Genomic DNA, 19074 nt, shown 5'->3' with positions numbered 1-19074 from the left:
GCTCCCACACTCTTATAAACTCTTCATATGCTCTTAAACACTTTCTGTACTCTTAAGCCTACATAATTTTAACAGTGTATATAATTCTATATGGATACTTACCAGTGACGCATGCTACAGCTTGAATGATAAAGATCATGAATTTTGTAGCTATGCAGCACTGATGGCAATGAAAGTGGCAATGATGAGATGAAAGAACTGCACCTCCAAAAAGAGCATTACAGCTCTTACCACTGCATCAGGCGCTCCATCGGATGTTGTGGTGTCTTTGCCCTGGCCTGTAGCTTCTATTTCCACTAAAGGCATAGGCATATCTGATGTCTTTGTCCAAGTGATAAAACATAGGTATGGGGAGTTGCTGGCACTGCTATTTTTCTTGAGTGAGAAGGTTTTTTATAAGTTGACATTCGGCTCTTGGTTGTATTTATGAAGTGCAATAAGTGAAGCACCTGGGGCTCCCATTCTGCATCTGCTCGCTGAAGTTCTTTAGCCATTCTGACCATGGTGGCAAGACAATCGAGTGTTAGACCGACCTCCTCCTCTTCTCCAGCCCATAGTTCGTCTTGTTCCTCATCCTCTTCTTCACTTGCTGACTTCGTCTCATCCATGTAAAGAACTTGTTCAGGCTTTTAGCCCCTTTCCTCAATGATGGATTTGAACATGTCATTTGTGTACTGCTCGGCTCTGGCTTTATCTGCAGAGGTAGCTTCTCCATGTAGAGAAACGCTCTTGAGTCCAAAGTGTCTTCAAAATTTGTCAACCAGCTTCTGCTGCCACCAAATGGGCTTGGTCTTGTGGGAGAAGCACTTGCTGGTACTGCTTCTGCATCATCGTTGTCTTCATCCTCATTGTTGTGAATGTCCATGCTTTCTGCAGAACTGTCATAAAGTTTCTTGTCCTTCCTTTGGGTGGTGTTGGTATCCAGCGAGATATTCTTCCTGTAGTCCTTTATCCACAGGGCCAGTACAGACTCCATCCTTACAATGACCTTATTGCAGGAAGTGACCGCCCTCTTTGCAGTCTTGCTAAAAGTCATTGTTGCCACAGACCTAATATTCTTTTCTTTCTTTACGTAGTGAACAGTGGATTTGTTGATCCCATAATGGGGGTCTATAGCTGCATAGCCTTTTCCTTTTTTTTTTTTTTTTTTTCTTGCCAGTCCTGGGGCTTGGGCTCAGGGCCTGAGCACAGTCCCTGGCTTCTTTTTTTGGCTCAAGGCTAACACTCTACCACTTGAGCCACAGCACCACTTCTGCCTTTTCTATATATGTGGTACTGAGGAATTGAACTCAGGGCTTCATGTATACGAGGCAAGCACTTTACCACTAGGCCATATTCCTAGCCTCAACCTTTTTCCTTTAACCCGTTGAGAAAGTTCTACCTTTTCTTTGATGGTAAGTATCTTCCTCCATCTACCACTTCAGGTCACTTCCAGAAGCCTTAAAAGGCACAGAACATCTGGGTGGCATAATAGGGTTTGAAATGCATCCAAACTTTTATGAAAATTTCACTAAAACAATACTGCAGAGCAGCACTACATGCAGTTATCAGATGTCAATGTGAAGTGGACATTGGTCACTGAGCCAATCAGCACCCAGGATACAGAACACTGCTGTGGTTGGGCGCCTTCCATTCCATTAGCCAATAGGGTGCTGTGTACAATCTCATGTTGGCAAACGTGTAAGTTTACTGCATTTCCATTGTGTACAGTATGGTATTTATCTGCTGATGAAATACAGTACAAAATACATTTTGATTCAGTATTCTAATATGTTTCAACTAACATTTTTTAAAGTTTTTTTAGATAACAGTTAAAATCATATAAATATGTACTGCAAAATCCTGCAGTATAGTGAAAACTGCAATACAGAATTACAATGATCCCTCACACCATGGGAGAGACTCATGGGATAGGTGAAAATCCACGAAGTAGCAGCATTATATATTATAATATATAACATAATTATATAAAATATATGTAATATATATTTTAATATACATTTTAAGGGTTTATAAACCTCACTCACCTGTAAACCTTTCCCAATCTTATTAACCTTCCCCACACTCTTATAAATACTTCATATGCTCTTAAACACTACATTCTTAAGCCTATGTAATTTTAACAACATAGGGTTTTATATGGGTACTTATGAAGTTTACTGAAACTTGAATGATAAAGACCATGAATTGTGTAGCTGTACAGTACTGATGGCAATGAAAGTGATGAGATGAATGTACTGCATAGCGAAGAGGAGCAAACAGACCAATGCTATGGTCATTGAGTCAGCCAGCACCCAGGATACAGAACACAGTGTTGTGGTTGGTCATCTTCCATCCCATCAGCCAATAGTGTGATATGTACAGCCTCATATTGGCAAACTTATGCAAGTGGTAGTGGCATACTGTGTTTTATTTTGATTTAGTATTCTTTTAATAATTTTGAGTTAACATTTTTTTGGGTTTTTTTTGGCCAGTCCTGGGGCTTGGACTCAGGGCCTGGGCACTGTCCCTGGCTTCTTTTTGCTCAAGGCTAGCACTCTGCCACTTGAGCCACAGTGCCACTTCTGGCCATTTTCTGTATATGTGGTGCTGGGGAATCGAACCCAGGGCCTCATGTATATGATGCAGGCACTCTTGCCACGAGGCCATATCCCCAGCCCTTGAGTTAACATTTTTATACCTTAAAAATTTGGGCAAAGGGGCTGGGAACATGGCATAGTAGCAAGAGTGCTTGGCACGTATACATGAAGAAAAAACAAAAACAAAAATTTGGACAAAAATAGTTAAGATCATAAGTATTATATAAATACCTATATATTGCAGAATCCTGTGATATAGTGAAAACTTCACAATACACAATTAGATGCATATCTTTGGTACAGTGAAGCTGCAGTAAGTGAACTGCAACATAGTGAGGGAGCACTGTATATATTAGATGTAAAGAATTTTTTTTTTTTTGCCAGTCCTGGGGCTTGAATTCAGTGCCTGAGCACTGTTCCTGGCTTCTTTTTGCTCAAGGCTAGCACTCTACCACTTGAGCCACAGCGCCACTTCAGGCTTTTTCTAAATATGTGATGCTGAGGAATCGAACCCAGGGCTTCATGTATACAAGGCGAGCACTTTACCACTAGACTATATTCCCAGCCCCAGATGTAAAGAATTTTCTGCAGTAAAAGATGTTAGACTTTAGAATGCCAACAAGATAATATAGCCATAAAATTAGCACTAATGACAGCAAATGGGACATTAGTATCAACAGTTTGTTTACTTTTTGATGTGACTGATTTGTTACTAAGAAGCAAGACAGTTACATATTAGGACTGATGGTGTGCTACCTCAGGATCCTGTGGCTTGGTTGCCATGGAGACATGGGCATCTAGGCAGCAGGATACTCAGGTCTGGAAAATAAAGATTTGGAAGAGAATCTTCATTTTTGGACATGTATAGGAAAGTCTACACTTATGCTTTCAACAGTTTGTTTACCTTTTGATGTGACTGATTTGTTACTAAGAAGCAAGACAGTTACATATGTATTAGGACTGACATTTGTGCTACCTCAGGATCCTGTGGCTTGGTTGCCATGGAGACATGGGCATCTAGGCAGCAGAATGCTCAGGTCTGGAAAATAAAAATTTTGAAGAGAATCTTCATTGTTGGACATGTATAGGAAAGTCTACACTTATGCTTTAATCTTACACTGGAAGCTCTTAAGGAGGCAAGGTCTCTGCTATCTCTAGCACAAAAGCATCCTCAAGTGATGTATTTTGTAGATTTCAAATAGATTGTATCCTCTGGATTTTTTTTTAAGGTTCTAGAATTTGTTCTCAAGGTATTGTGCCTGCTAGGCAAACTTCCAGCCCTTTTGCTTTTGATTATTACTGAAATAACATCTCATGTTTCTCGTAAGCCAACTTGGACCATGATTCTCTTTCTGCTTCCCACTGTAGCTGATAAGAGAAATGTGCAGGGCTGGGAATATGGCTTAGTGGCAAGAGTGCTATATACATGAAGCCCTGGGTTTGATTCCCCAGCACCACATACATAGAAAACGGCCAGAAGTGGCGCTATGGCTCAAGTGGCAGAGAGCTAGCCTTGAGCAAAGAGAAGCCAGGGAGAGTGCTCAGGCCCTGAGTCCAAGGCCCAGGACTGGCAATAAATAAAAAAATAAAAGGAAAGCTTAAAACAAAAAGAAATGTGCACCATCATGCATAGCTTTTTCTGTTAAGATGGGCGTCTCAGGAACTCTGTCCCAGCTGGCCTTACACTCCTGTGTAGCTAGTATTACAGGTGTAAGCCCCCAAGCCTCACTTTTAGCCTGAAGATTTTCTTACAGTTCCCTTGTTTAGCTATAACAGTGACTTAGGTTTGTTCCTGTTAGTGTTTTTATGTATATCAGGAAAGAAGTTATCTTTTCTAAGTATATTATAAATGAGAACGTTGAGACTACAGGAATTTGCTCAAGACCTCATGATTACAAGGTCTGTGGGATGTCAGTTTAAGGTATAAAGACAGAATTAATAGGACTGATTTGTTATATAATTCCTGAACATCCAGCCCAAATAATATTGTGTTGTATCAAATTTTGGTTTACATAATATTCCTCTTTTTAGATGGAGACATCCCAGGTCTACATTTTTTCTCTAAAGTAGAGATAGCATTCAACTCAGGGTTGTTTGGGGGGTGGCGGGGAGAGGGCTGGTAGGTGGATTGATTAAATTAAGAGCTTTTATAATGGAGCCTGGCCCGTAGAATGTGGCCAATATAATTTTTTTTCTCTTTACCCTGTTTCTCAGTAATAAGTTGGGCTGACATTGCATGAAAGGAGCAGATGGATTTGTGGCTTTTGCAGTTCCATGTAGGAGCTAAATACTTCTGGTGGTGGTTATGCTAAGTTGATTTGATCCTTGGTTTTAATGTTTCATGGCCTGTGGAAGGAGAGTTGATCTGTTGGTCTGGAGTGCTCAGCAGTAGTTTTATTTCTGTGAAATGGATTAAATCAAGTCTGATTTCTTAAGTGTACCCCTGATCAAACATCCCATTCATTTTAGAGCTTTACAGTTGTGCTTTCAGTGACATGTGGATTTCCTTGTGGCACTACTGTCATTTAGTTTGACTTAAAGAGGACCTACTGTGTTCAAGGCACTGTCCTAGACATTGCAAACGAGGCAAGAAATCCCTTCATGGAGCTTATATTGCAGTGAATAGGGAAAGAAGATAACGTGGAGAATGGTTTTGATTTCTTGTGCCCTGTGGTAAGGTAGGGTCTCAAGATCATTTTGGTCAGTACATTGTGCACAGAAATCTCCATGTCTGGGCTAAAGCACCTGCTCTGCTGGTACAATACTCTAGTGCTCCCCTTTTCTGCCTCAACCATGGAAACACAGAAGAACCATTAGATCAAGTCGCTCCAGACAGCAGTTGTTCTAGAGTCCCCAGAGCTGTAACGGAGTTTGTGAAAATGAGCAATAAATGTTTATGTCCAGCCATGGAGCCATTGTGCTGTGTGTTCTGGCCTGTCTTAATAGACAAAGCTTGGAGAAGAGCAGTGGATGTTTCAGATCCCTTTGCTAGATATTGTTGGCAGAGTAGAGTTAGAACTCATGGCCCACCTAAGGAAGGCCTAGCTATAAACAGTCCTCCAAGATCAATGTAAGCAATCCTGTTTAGCATTTTATGTACCTAGAAGGTGATCTGAGTGTTTTCCTAAGAATAGTCTCCAACCTTCCAGCATTTGCCAGGGCAATGACTTTACAGAATGGCACTTAACTTTCACAAAACCACGAAACTCCAGCATAGCTTTCACATTCAAAGATCTTACAAGTTCTCATCTACTTGTGATCATTTCCAGGCCAACCAATATGGGTTACTTATCTTATTTGAGAAACCAGTTATATAAGGCAAATGGCACGCAGGGGCCATCCTGCCCTGCTTTTTGCTGGTTATTTAGGAGTCTTGCAGACACAGGTTTAGGACCTTGGTCCTTTGAATCTCAGCCTTCTGAATAGCTAGGATCATGGACAGGAACCACCTAGCTTTGTTGGATTCTTTTCAAGGTAGGTTCTTGCTTTATCTCCAGGTTGGTCTGGACTGCTTTTCTACTTGTTTCCATGAGTCATTAGGGATGATGTTGCTGGCCACTGCACCCAGCTATTGAATGGAGTCCCGTGAACTTTTATGCCTGGGCAGGCCTGGAAGTATGATCTTCACATTTCTACTTCTTGGTAGCTAAGTTTATAAGTTTGAACTAGGGTTCAAACTCAGGGTCTGAGTGCTGTTTGGTAGCTAAGACTGTAAGTTTGTGTGTGTATGGTGGGGGGGGGGGTTATTGGAGTTTGAACTCATTTGATAGGCAGGTGATCTACTACTGGATCCACTCTGCTACCAATGATGTTTTCTTTTTCTTTCTGGTACTAGTCCTGGGGCTTAAAATTAGGGCCAGGGTATTGTTCTTGAGCTTTTTTTTGCTCAAGGCTAATGCTCTACTACTTTAGCCACAACTCTACTAGCTTATTGTTGGTTAGTTGGAGATAAAAGTTTCACAGGTTTTCCTGCCCAGGCTGGTTTCAAACCACATTCATCAGATCTCAGCCTCCTGAGTAGGAGTTCATGCTTGAGCCACCAGCACCTGGTGAGGGTTGTGGGTTTTTTTTTCTTGCAATTAAAAAAAAAAAGTTACTATAAGGGTGATATACAGAGAGGTTACAGTTACCTAAGTTAGGTAAAGAATACATTTCTTTTGGACAATGTCATTCCTTCCCTCCCAGTTTTTCTCCTTAGGTTTTTGCTTTTTTAGTATGTTTTAAAACATGTTGAGGGGCTGGGATTGTGGCCTAGTGGTAGAGTGCTTGCCTAACATGCATGAAGTCCTCAGCACCACATATACAGAAAAAGCCAGAAGTGACACTGTGGCTCAAGTGGTAGAGTGCTGGCCTTGAGCAAAAGGAAACCAGGGACAGTACTCAGGCCCTGAGTTCAAGCCCCAGGGCTCGCCAAAAAAAAAAAAAAAAGCAAGTTGACGGAATCCCCCTCCTAATTTGCTGTAATATTTTTGGTTATGAATGAGTGGAATTTTTTTTTTTTTTTTTTTTTTTTTTTTTTTTTGCCAGTCCTGGGGCTTGGACTCAGGGCCTGAGACTGTCCCTGGCTTCTTTTTGCTCAAGGCTAGCACTCTGCCACTTGAGCCACAGCGCCACTTCTGGCCGTTTTCTATATATGTGGTGCTGGGGAATCGAACCCAGGGCTTCATGTATGTGAGGCAAGCACTCTTGCCACTAGGCCATATTCCCAGCCCAAATGAGTGGAATTTTGTCACGTCCTTTTGGAATCTGTTGATATAATTGTGTGATTTTTCTTTACCCTGCTTATATGATGGGATTTTTAAATTGATTTTCAAATCTTGAACCAGCTTTGCATGCCTGTAATAACTTCTAATTTGTACTTCCTTCTAAGTTGGTCTTGAGGTCTTTCTGAAGAGTGGTTATACGTCCTCTTTTCTGTCAGAATGTGGATGTTTACAGTGTCCTTGGGATACATTTTCATCCTGTGGTAGCCTAGTGGCTGTTTAACTTGTGACCAAGTGTCCCTCTCATAAGAAACTTGTTTATACTGCTACATGCCATTGTGACTCTTGTCTGACCTGTGTCCAGTTGATATTTACCAAGGTACCCACAGTCTAGGAGACCCAAGATTTGGAAAGAAGTTAGTTTTGAGATGTGAGTCATGTCAAACAAAAAGAAAACAATAAAGCCAAACAAAATAACAGAAGCAGTTTTATTACTTACAGATCCCAGAGAAGAGAGTAGCCTACCTCACAGGACTATTGGGAAGTAAGGAGCCATTGGAGACCCACATTCAACCAGCAACTGAAGAAAGCAGGACAAAGAAAATAGAGAATGTGTAACCCCAATTTCCAAGCAATTTCCTAGGTGTGTTTCCTGTGGAAGTTAGAGTTGGTGAGTTTAGAACAAGCAGAGATCACTTCCATCGAGGAATTCTGTGACTGCTCATGGCTCCCATGCATATCTGCATATAAAGCTAAGATGTTCCCAACTGTGCATTCAGAAGTAAGCTCTCTGGAGACAGGTATATAAGGCAGATGTGTGGACTGACCACACTGAAGAACTGAGAGGGATAGGCAACTATCTTGTAATATCTGTGGTTTGGGATTAGGGTGATGATGACTTCATCAAATGATTTAGGAGTCATTCTCTCTGCTCCTGTGTTCTAGAAGAGACTGTAAAAAACATATATTTTCCTTTAGGTGGTGCCATCTGGACTCTGTGTGTATGTGTGTGTGTGGGGTGTCCTGGGGTTTGAACTCAGAGTATGAGTGCTGTCCCTGAGCTTTTTTTTTTTGCTCAAGGGTAGGACTGTACCATTTGAGCCACGGCTACACTTCTTCCTTTTTGGTGGTTAAATGGAGATAAGTCTTGTGGATTTGTCTGCTCAGGATGACATCAAACCTCAATCCTCAACTCTCATCTTGCTAAAACATTTTAATAAAACTATCAAATATACATAAAAAGTAATATTAGAAAGTAATATAGCTACATGCTGGTGGCTTTACCTGTAAATCCTAACTACTCAGAAGGCTGAGATCTGAAGATTGCAACTCAAAGCCAGCTTGGGCAGAAAAGTCCATGAGATTTTAAAAACATTTGTTGTATTGTTATAAAGGTCATGTACAGAGGGTTACAGTTTCATAAGTCAGGTAGTGAGTACATTTCTTCCTTTGTTCTGTCCTCCTTTGTCCTTCCCTTCCTTTGTTCTCTCCCAGTTTTTCCCTCCTGGCCCCACCCACAGTTGTATAGTTAATTTTCAATGTAGTGTCTGGTGAATACCACTGCTGCATTTGTTCCCTTTGACCCTTTGTCCCCTCATTTGTGTACCATGAGACTTACTTACAATTAATTACCTAAAAACTGGGTACGAAGCTATGGCTCAGTGTACAGCACTAGTCTTGAACAAAAAAGCTTAGAGACAGTGCCCAGGCCCTGGGTTCATGAACACCTGAAAGACCTCAATGGTGATCAACATTTTCTAGTCTTATTTCATTTATCCTTTTAGTTGGTTTGGAAAGGGTTGTTTGCTTTGCAGTATGTTAAAGCCATCCTTTTTCACAATTTTTAACAATCTTGATTCTAAACCATCTTTGAGATAGAGTTTCCACTCAGAATAGCCTTCTCTCCCATAGGAGCAAAGTTAATTGAAAACAGAGGAACTGCATTTCTCTCCCCTAGAGAGCAACCAAACTTGACCAACTTTCAAGATGACTTTGTAAGAGCACCTCTTGGCCCCCTGTCTGGGGTATTCATTTATGAGAACACCAGGCATCCCAAATGCCTCATAATGAGGGTGGTCCAGAAGGGACACTAGCTGCTTGTAATAATCACCAGATAAACAGCTTGTTAATAACATGAAACTGCATGATCAACTCTTGCACTTTTAATGAGCCCCAGAGTGACTTATCCATTAAAAGTTCAGTGGCATTAATTAATGGTTTCTTGGAAGGCTAATGCATAAAATAATAATCACCCTCTACCATATAAGGAGTGATTCCCAAGAGTTTATTGTGCCTTCAGAATAATTCCTAATTTACCTACCTGAGTTAGCTTAAACATCTTAAGTAATATGTGCATGAATATTCTAAACATAACATTTTTATTTTGTCCAACAGCATTTCCACTTGATCAGACTTATTAATTAGTATTTATCTGTCACCTTTGAGTAACTTCTAAGAAAAAAATGACCTGGAAATGTAATTTCTATTCTACTTTCTTCCTTTGTGACCATGCTTTGTGTGTGTGTGTGTGTGTGTGTGTGCACGCGCGCGCGCGCATGCACGCATGCAAGTACTAGTATTGAAGATTGAACTCTGGGCCTTCTGTCTTGCTGAGTCTTTACTGCCTAAGGTTGGTGCTCTACTACTTGACCAACAGCTCCACCTCCCAGCTTTTTTCTGGTTAGATGGAGATAGGAGTCCAGATTTTTCTCCCCAGGCTGGCTTAGAACCACAATTCCCAGATCTTAGGTTACTTAGTGGCTAAGACAGCATGAGCCACTAGCACCTGGCCTGCTTCCTCTTAGTAATTTTTCTCTTTTCCTTGGTATTTATCTCTTTTCCATTAATCCTCTCTCTGGAATTAAAATTAGTCACTTGGTACTTTAATACCCAATGCCCTGATAGACAAGAAGTGTTGTGTAAAGGACTGTGAGAAGTCATTTATGAGGACAAGAAAGTTGATGTCTAAGGGGGAGATCTGCAACTTCACAAGAAGTAAAGGCATCAGTCCTTGGTTCCAGAAATCCAAGGGGATTGTGTTTGTCTAATAGTTGATTTATCAGACCACTGCTCATGCTATATTGTGGGTACAACACTTCCTCTCAGCAGATCTGGGTCATAGCACCAAAATATGTCAGGTGGTTGAGGTGTCTCATGTTCCTCAGTTCTAGGGTACAATGCCTAAAATTTGGTTGTAGCCTAGATGTCATAGGAACCCTGAAAAGTTGAAAGATAGTGAAGTGTGAATTATTTAGGACAGCAAAATTACCTCTGGAGGGGATCTCAAAAATTAGCTCCTAGGAAGCTGGGTGCCTGTAGCTTACACCTATAATTCTAGCTGCTCAGCAAGCTAAGATATGAGGACAGTGGTTTAAAGCCAGTTGAGGCAGCAATATCTGTGAGACTCTTATCTCTAGTTAACCACCAAATGAAGTTGGAGTGGTTGTGGCCAGACTTCTAGACATGGTGAAGTGCTAGCCTTGAAGAAAAAAACCAAAAACTCAGGGTCAGCACCCAGTCCCTGAGTTCAAACCCCAGGACCAGCACAAAAATTTTTTCTGTAACAATGATCTTTAACTTAACCAGGCTAATAAGCTAAACCCTAGAGGTGGAAGTGGATTCTGTTTCTTAAAGGATTGCATTAGCATATATTAGTTTTATAAGAGGGGTTCATTTTGGGGCTGGGAATATGGCTTAGTGGTAGAGTACTTGCCTTGCATGCATGAAGCCCTGGGTTCGATTCCTCAGTACCACATAAACAGAAAAAACCAGAAGTGGCTCTGTGGCTCAGGTGGTAGAGCTGTAGCCAGGGACAGTGCTGTGTCTCTGAGACCAAGCACAAGGAATGGCCAAAAAAGAAACAAAAAGCAAAACCAAACAAAAACGAAAAATCCTTTATAAGAGTTCATTTTGACATTCCCATAATAATTCTCATAATATTATTAAATGTATCCTGTCAGTCCCCCTCCTCCTCTCTTCTTTTTTACTTAGCATAGTTGTATACAAATAGTCTCATTTCCACACATGTACACAAATAATCTTGATCAATGTCATGGGAATACATACATAGAAAATATTTTGACCACATTCACCTTTCTTTTTTTTTCTTTTTTCTTTTTTAAGGGCAGGTTCTGGGGCTTGAACTTTGGGCCTGGACACTGTCCCTGAGCTTTTACTCAAGACTAAAACTATCACTTGAGCCACAGTGCTATTTCTGGCTTTACTGGAGTTTATTGGAAATCAGAGTCTTACCTGCTTGTAGCTCACACCTGTAATACAATCTGAAAATCTCATTTGAAGCCAGAAGAGGCAGAAAAGTCTGTGAAATTTGTACCTCCAATGAAGTACTCAGAAAAAGCAAACATAGCCACTGTGGCTCAAGTGGTAGAGCGCTAGCCTTGAGCACAAAAGAGGCTCAAGTGCAGAGCCCATGCCCTCAGTTCAAGCTCCAAAACTAGAAAAAAAAAAGTTTTTTTTTTAATTTGTTTTGTTTTTGTTGCCAGTCCTGGGGCGTGGACTCAGGGCATGAGCACTGTCCCTGGCTTCTTTTTGCTCAAGGCTAGCACTCTACCTCTTGAGCCACAACACCACTTCTGGCTTTTTATTTTCTATATATGTAGTGCTGAGGAATCGAACCCAGGGCTTCAGGTATACGAGGCAAGCACTTTACCACTAGGCCATATTCCCAGCCAAAAAAAAGAAAGTCTTATACACTTTACTGCCTTGGCTGATGTTGAACTGCAATCCTTAGATCAGCCTCCTGAGTAGCTAGGAATACAGGCATGAGCCAGCAGGTCCAGCCTGTTATTTGCCTTCCATTGGCCTTGGCTGCCTTTTTTCCCAGTGGTACCCACCCTTCAACATAACTTGTTTTACTTTTTCTTGTTCCTTTTTTCATGTCCAAGATGGACTTGAACTTGGACCTTTCACTTATTTCACTTGGACCTTTCACTTATTTGCTAGCGCTCTACTACCTGAACCATTCTTCCAACCCATTTTACTTGTGAATTGTTTTTGCTGTATATTACTTGTACAAGAGGAAAGCGCAATAGAAAATGTTAATTTGTCTAAATTATAATATCTATTTGTTAATTACCTAATAACTTTTTTACCACTTATAAAAAAATAAGTACTTGCCTTGTATACATGAAGCTGTGGGTTTGATTCCTCAGCACCACATATATAGAAAAAGGCCAGAAGTGGTGCTGTGGCTCAAGTGGTAGAGTGCTAGCCTTGAGCAAAAAGAAGCTAGGGACTGTGCTCAGGCCCTGAGTTCAAGCCCCAGGACTGGCAAAAAATAAATAAATAAAATAAAATAAAAAATCATTTGTATCCAAGTAAAACTTGCCATAGTTTATCATTTTTCAAAACATGAGTTGGCTGGGAATGTGGCTTAGTGGTAGACTACTTGCCTAGCACACGTGAAGCCCTGGGATCCAGTCGTCAGTACCACATAAACAAACAGCAAATAAATAAGGCCAGAAGTGGTGCTGTGGCTCAATCTCAATTCATACAGTGTAAGTCTTGAGCAAAAAGAAGCTCAGGGACAGTGCCCAGGCCCAGAGTTTAGTCCTCAGGACTGACCAAACAAATATACACTGGGCACCCTTGGCTCATACCTATAATCCTAGCTACTCAGGAGGCGGAGATCTGAGGATCATGTATCAAGCCAGCCAGGGCAGGAAAGTATGTGAGACATTTATCTCCAATAAACTACTCAGAAAAAGCCAGAAGTGGGATTGTGGCTCAAGTGGTAGAGTGCTAGCCTTGAGAACAAAGAGCCTCAGGGACAGTGCCCAGACCCTGAGCTCAAGCCCCAAGAGCAGCCCAAAAGATTAAAGTCTCAAAACGTGCTTAACCCACAAAGAGTTCTTTGCCCCTGGTTTCTTTTGTGTGTGTGTGTGTGTGTGTGTGTGTGTGTGTGTGTGTGTGTGTGTGTGTGTCCTGGGGCTTGAATTCAGGGCCTGGGTACTGTCCTTGAGCTTTTATTTTGCTCAAATCTGGTACTCTACCACTTGAGCCACTGCTCCACTTCCAACATTTTGGTGGTTAATTGTGCAATAAGAGTTTCACAGACTTTCTTGCCCAGGCTGGCTTTGAACCACCAACCTCAGATCTTAGCCTTGTGAGTAGCCAGGATGACAGGCATCAGCACCATCATGGCCAGGCTCCAAAATGACATATTAACCTACTACCCAAAACTTGTTCTGTATTCATGTGCCTGTGCTCTAAGATTTTTTTTTTTTTCCAGTCCTGGGCCTTGGATTCAGGGCCTAAGCACTGTCCCTGGCTTCTTTTTGCTCAAGGCTAGCACTCTGCCACTTGAGCTGCAACACCACTTCTGGCCATTTTCTGTATATGTGGTGCTGGGGAATTGAACCCAGGGCTTCATATATGTGAGGCAAACACTCTTGCCACTAGGCCATATCCTCAGCCCATCTAAGATTTTTTTTTTTAAAGATAAATGTACTTTCTGCATGTTGATTCCCTCATTGAACATAGGGAGTTTATTCTTCAGTTGTTTTGTTGTTGTTTTTGATTGTTTGTTTTTTGTGCTAATCCTAGGGCTTGAATTTATGATCTGGGCAATGTCCCTGATCTTTTGTCCTTGACAATAGTGTTCTTTTACTTGAGCACAGCTCCACCTTGGCTTTTTTTGTGGTTAATTGGTGATAAGACTCCCATCTACATGTTTATGTATATTCAAGAATCCAACCCAGGGCTTCATGCATGCTAGGCAAACACTACCACTAAGCCACATTCCTAGCCCATTAATCAAAATCTCAAATGTTATCAACTAGAAAATGGTGAAATCCTGTTGGGATTGAAAGAGTTATCTGATGGTCTCTTGTTGTCAATTCCAGGTGAATGTGAAATGGTCCTCTGTGGGGAATGGGATAGTGAGGAAAGCTTTGTTAAGATTCATAACAACAGGGTAAGTTCCCACCAAATGTAGAAATGTGAGTGGCTTTCTGCAGGGTCCTATGACTTCTCCAGCCCCAGGTTCTGTTTTGCCTGTGATCGAAACATGGGTCCTCTCCCATGGAGTGGGGCTAATCCAGCTGAATACTAGAGAGTGCCTGCTTTGATCATGTTCATTCCACAGTTAGCTAGGTTATAATCAGAGAAGTTAGGGAATAAAAAGAAGTCAGTAACTCCAAAAGGAAGATGTAATTTTTTTTTTATTAACAGATGATGTATCATATATTGGGAAAATTCCAAAGCATTCATTGAAATTATTAGAGTTAGTAACGGAATCCAGCAAAGGTACAAGATATAAGATCAATATAGAACAACAGGCATGTTTTTATATACTGTCAATGAGAAATCTGTAAAGCAAACTAGGGGAAAAATTCCACTTATCATTAAAAAGAATTTGAAAATCAATTTGACTATGAACTTTCAAAATTTGATAACTATAACTGATAACTATAACACATTGCTGAAGTAAAGAAGTTTAAAATAAATAGACATCCATGTTCATATGATACAAGATTTAGCATTTTTACAATGGCAATACTACCAAAAATGACCTGTACATTCCAGGTAATCCCCATCAAAATTCCAGCAAGGGCAGAGACATGGCCCAAGTAGAACAGCACTTTCCTAGTAAATGCAGGGCCCTGAGTTCAAGCTCCATTATCATCCTCCCTTCCCCAGAAAAATGCCACAAATCCCTTTTGTAAAAATGGAAAAGCTTGCTGGCCTGGTGTATTGACTGTCCCCTGTAATCCTTGCCTCTCAGGAGGCTAAGGTCTGAGGATCACAGTTCAAAGACAGCCTGAATTTTTAAAAATGGAATAAAATAAAAATAAATAAAGCCTGCCTGAGCAGGAAAGTCCATGAGAAACTTACTTCCAATTCAGCATCAAAAGAACCAGAAAGCTGTAGCTCAAGTAGTACAGTGCCAGCCTTGAGTAAAAGAAGCTTAGAGTCAGAGCCCAGGCCTTGAGTTCAAGCCCCAGCATTGGCATCAAAAAGAAAAAAAAAAAAGAAGAAGAAAAAGAAACTGAAAGATGGTCCTAATATTCATAGGAAATTGCAATGGATGCCAAATATGTCATCTGCTGCTTTGCTTTCTTTCCATCAGGCTCCTTGTTGGACACATGTGTATATTTGCACATGTACACATTCCTTCTGAAGTGTCAGCTTAGACAGAAAGGAACTTTGGATATAGACCTATAGTAGTGGATAGTCGAGGTGACAGAGAGAGATGGATGGAATGCAGATAGACAGACTGTAGTGCTAAAAAGAGATAGAGGGGACTGGGAATGTGCCTTTTTTTTTTTTTTTTTTTTTTTTGCCAGTCCTGGGTCCAGGACTCAGTGCCTGAGCACTGTCCCTGGCTTCTTTTTGCTCAAGGCTAGCACTCTGCCACTTGAGCCACAGCACCACTTCTGGCCATTTTCTATACATGTGGTGCTGGGGAATCAAACCCAGGGCTTCATGTATACGAGGCAAGCACTCTTGCCACTAGGCCATATTCCCAGCCCTGAATGTGCCTTTCTGGTAGAGTGCTTGCCTAGCATGTCTGAAGCCCTGGGTTCAATTCCTCATTAGCATATAAACAGAAAAGGCTTGAAGTGGTGCTGTGGCTCAAGTAGTAGAGTACTAGCCTTGAGCAAAAGAAGCTCAAGGACAGTGCCCAAGACCTGAGTTCAGGCCTCAGGCCTGGCAAAAAACAAAAAAGAACAGACAGAGAGGTAGACAATAATGGTAACTGGATAAGATATAAGAGGTAATTGTTAGATAATTGTTAGGAAGCTCATATATGACTTGATTACATGGAATTATAGTAACTGTATAAAAACTGAAAGTTACTTTTATTTTTTAGAAAATTCCAAGATTCTATACAAGTACAAGCTTTAATTAATTACATGTGGACAATAGAGAGAAAGAGGCAGTAAGAGATTTCAATGTTATGCCAATAGCCCTTAATCTTTGTACCACTTGTCTGTCCTCTCTGTTTTCATTTTTACCAGTCATAGTGCTTGAACTCAGGGCCTGAGCACTGTCCTGAGATTCTTTTCCTCAAGGCTAGCATTCTACTACTTGAGCCCTAGTGAATCAAACCCAAGGCTTCATGTATGCTAGGCAAGCACTCTGCCACTAAGCCACCTTCGCAGCCCCTATCGTTCCTCTTCACCTGAAGTCCATAGTAAGATTTCTGTAAATAAATATAGAATCGTTTCAATAACACTAGCTATCTCCCAACAGTTCAGAACTATCATGAACAAGCCTTGCTCTTACCATGGTTGGTACTACACTTGTTCATCTGGCCAGAGAAATTGAGAAAACGAAGGGAGAGATAATGAGGCAAGAAAACAGAAAGGAGTCACTTCTTCTCTCAGCCAGATTCTCTTCCTCTCCCCAGCAGCCTTCTCAGTGCTCCCTTCACCTCCTTGTTTCGTAAGGTGTAGATGAGAGGATTTACCATGGGGGTAATCACAGTGTAGAAGAGGGAAATGAATTTGCCCTGATCCTGGCTGCTGCTCTTAGCTGGAAGCAGATAACCATAGATGGCTGAGCCATAGAAGAGGAACACGACCACCAAATGGGAGAGGCATGTCTTGAAGGCTTTCCCCTGTCCCTCAGCGGAGCCGATCTTCAGCACTGCCTGAGTAATGAAGCAGTAGGAGATGAGGATGATGCTCAGTGGGACGACTGTGAAGAAGGTAGAGACACTATTGAGCACAGCCTCATAGAGACTTGTATCTCCACAGGCCAGTTTCATCATAGCAGGCACCTCACACAGAAAGCCATCCACCCTCCGATGCCCACAAAATGGAAGCTGTAGAGTGAGTGTTGACTGTGTCACAGAGTTGCCCAAGCCTCCCAACCAGCAAAAGGCAGCCAGAAGCCAGCACAGCCAAGGACTCATGATTGTCAGATAGTGCAGAGGCCGACAGATTGCCACATAGCGGTCAAATGACATCACCACGAGCAGGATGCACTCAGTTGTCCCCAACCAAAGGAACACATAGAGTTGTGTCACACAGCCACCATAGGTGATAGTCTTGTCTGGCCCCCATAAATTGATCAGCATTTGGGGGACTGAGCTGGTGGTAAATGCAAGGTCTAGAGAGGAGAGGTTACTGAGGAAGAAGTACATGGGTGTGTGGAGTCGAGCATCAAGGCGGGACAGCAGGATGATGGTTGAGTTCCCCATGAGAGTCAGCAAGTAAGAGGAGAGGATGACTATGAAAAAGATCTTCTCCAGCCGGGGGTGGTCAGATATACCCAGCAGAATGAAGCTCTCTGAGGAGCCATTGCTGCCCCCTTCCATGTCTGGTTGCCTTTTGTCAGTTGAAGCCTCTCTTCAGGGGAAACTTGGGGGGAAGCAAGGGAAGAAGCCCCTTGAGGGGCTGTGTCAGAAAATGGCTAAGGGCTATGTACAAATAACTCCTTTCTTCCTTCTTTCTTTCCTTCCTTCCTTCCTTCCTTCCTTCCTTCCTTCCTTCCTTCCTTTCTCTCCTCTCTCTCTCTCTCTCTCTCTCTCTCTTCCTGTGTGTTAATCTTGGAGCTTGAAGTTTCAATTATAAGGTGGTACCGTAGTCCACTCAGAAATAAAGGGGGGAAATTGTTGTAATTTTGTTTTTGCTTGTCCTGGGTCTTGAAATCAGGGCCTGACGTCTGTCCCTCAGCTTCTCTCTTTTGAAAGCTGGCACTCTAGTACTTGAGCCACAACCCCACTTCCAACTTATTCTTTTTATGTGGCACTGAGGACTCAAACCTTGGGCTTCATACAAGTACTCTACCAGTAAGGCATATTCCCAGTCCAGAAAATTACTTTTGACTTTTTTTTGTTGTTGTTATTTGTTTGTTTTTTGGCCAGTCCTGGGGCTTGGACTCAGGGCCTGAGGACTGTCCCTAGCTTCTTTTTGCTCAAGGCTAGCACTCTGCCACTTGAGCCACAGCGCCCCTTCTGGCCGTTTTCTGTATATGTGGTGCTGGAGAATTGAACCCAGGGCCTGATGTATAGGAGGCAAGCACTCTTGCCACTGGGCCATATCCCCAGCCCCACTTTTGACTTTTTTTTAGGTCAGCAGTGAAATCATTCTATTGAGTCAGAGATGTTGAGGATGTCGGAGGATCCTCCTCTTCTTACCTCTGTTTAATTCCTTAGGAAGAGGTGATTGCTTATTCTTTTCTTGTAAGACACGAGAGCACTGGTGAATTAAGATACCAACCTCATAATCAGTTCATCTTTCTGCTCTAAATCATTCCTAACATCTATTTTACCATCTCCTGCTAATCATGTGTCTAACACTTCAAATCCCTTCCAGGTTAAGAAACAGGCCTTGTTTCCTGTCCCTCCTGAGTTGTTCAGTTCACGGGTGTGGGCTTTGTAGCTGCTCAACAGTGCCAAGGTTCCGTTCAGTACTGCTCTGAGCAGTTTTTTAGCCCAATTTAAAAAATCAGCCAAGGGGCTGGGAATATGGGCTAGTGGCAAGAGTGTTTGCCTCATCTACATGAAGCCCTGAGTTTGATTCCCCAGCACCACATATACCAAAAACAGCCAGAAGTGGCGCTGTGGCTAAAGTGGCAGAGTGCTAGCCCTGAGCAAAACGAAGCCAGGGACAGTGCTCAGGCCTTAAGTCCAAGCCCCAGGACTGGCAAAAACAAACAAACAAAATTAGCCAAAATAGAAAAGCAAGTGCTATTTTATTTTTTTCTTTTTCTTACTCCTGGTGATTGAACTCAGAGCCAAGCCCTGTCCCTGAGCTTTTTTGCTCAATCTAGTATTCTACCACTATGACACACAGTGCCACTTCTGATTTATTGGTGGTTAA

General features: G+C 41.8%; 2 protein-coding genes across 5 annotated transcripts in view; one reads left to right on the top strand and one right to left on the bottom strand.

Annotated features, from left to right (window-relative positions):
- Znf75a (zinc finger protein 75a) overlaps positions 1-19074 on the top strand; it is a 63474-nt gene that overhangs the window by 13601 nt on the left and 30799 nt on the right. For 2 of the 4 annotated variants that reach the window (XM_048331724.1, XM_048331726.1), the window contains one exon: positions 14146-14216. The exons of the other annotated variants lie outside the window; for them this stretch is intronic. In XM_048331724.1, coding sequence (XP_048187681.1) covers positions 14146-14216 — 71 coding nt within the window. The remainder of the gene's footprint in view (positions 1-14145; positions 14217-19074) is intronic. 4 annotated transcript variants of the gene reach the window in all.
- Positions 16360-17942, bottom strand: LOC125340296 (olfactory receptor 15-like). Its single transcript, XM_048331740.1, has one exon. The coding sequence runs from the start codon at positions 17565-17567 to the stop codon at positions 16629-16631; it is 939 nt and encodes a 312-aa protein (XP_048187697.1). The 5' UTR covers positions 17568-17942; the 3' UTR covers positions 16360-16628.

Source organism: Perognathus longimembris, chromosome 23 (genome assembly GCF_023159225.1).
Source record: "Perognathus longimembris pacificus isolate PPM17 chromosome 23, ASM2315922v1, whole genome shotgun sequence".
Taxonomy (NCBI): Eukaryota; Metazoa; Chordata; class Mammalia; order Rodentia; family Heteromyidae; genus Perognathus; species Perognathus longimembris.
Note: the sequence above shows the minus strand (reverse complement) of the source record. Positions and strands in the feature narration are given on the sequence as shown.

Bases quoted from the DNA above. Each gene is read 5' to 3' on its own strand.
- LOC125340296 (XM_048331740.1), bottom strand. From the start codon at position 17,567: ATGGAAGGGGGCAGCAATGGCTCCTCAGAGAGCTTCATTCTGCTGGGT.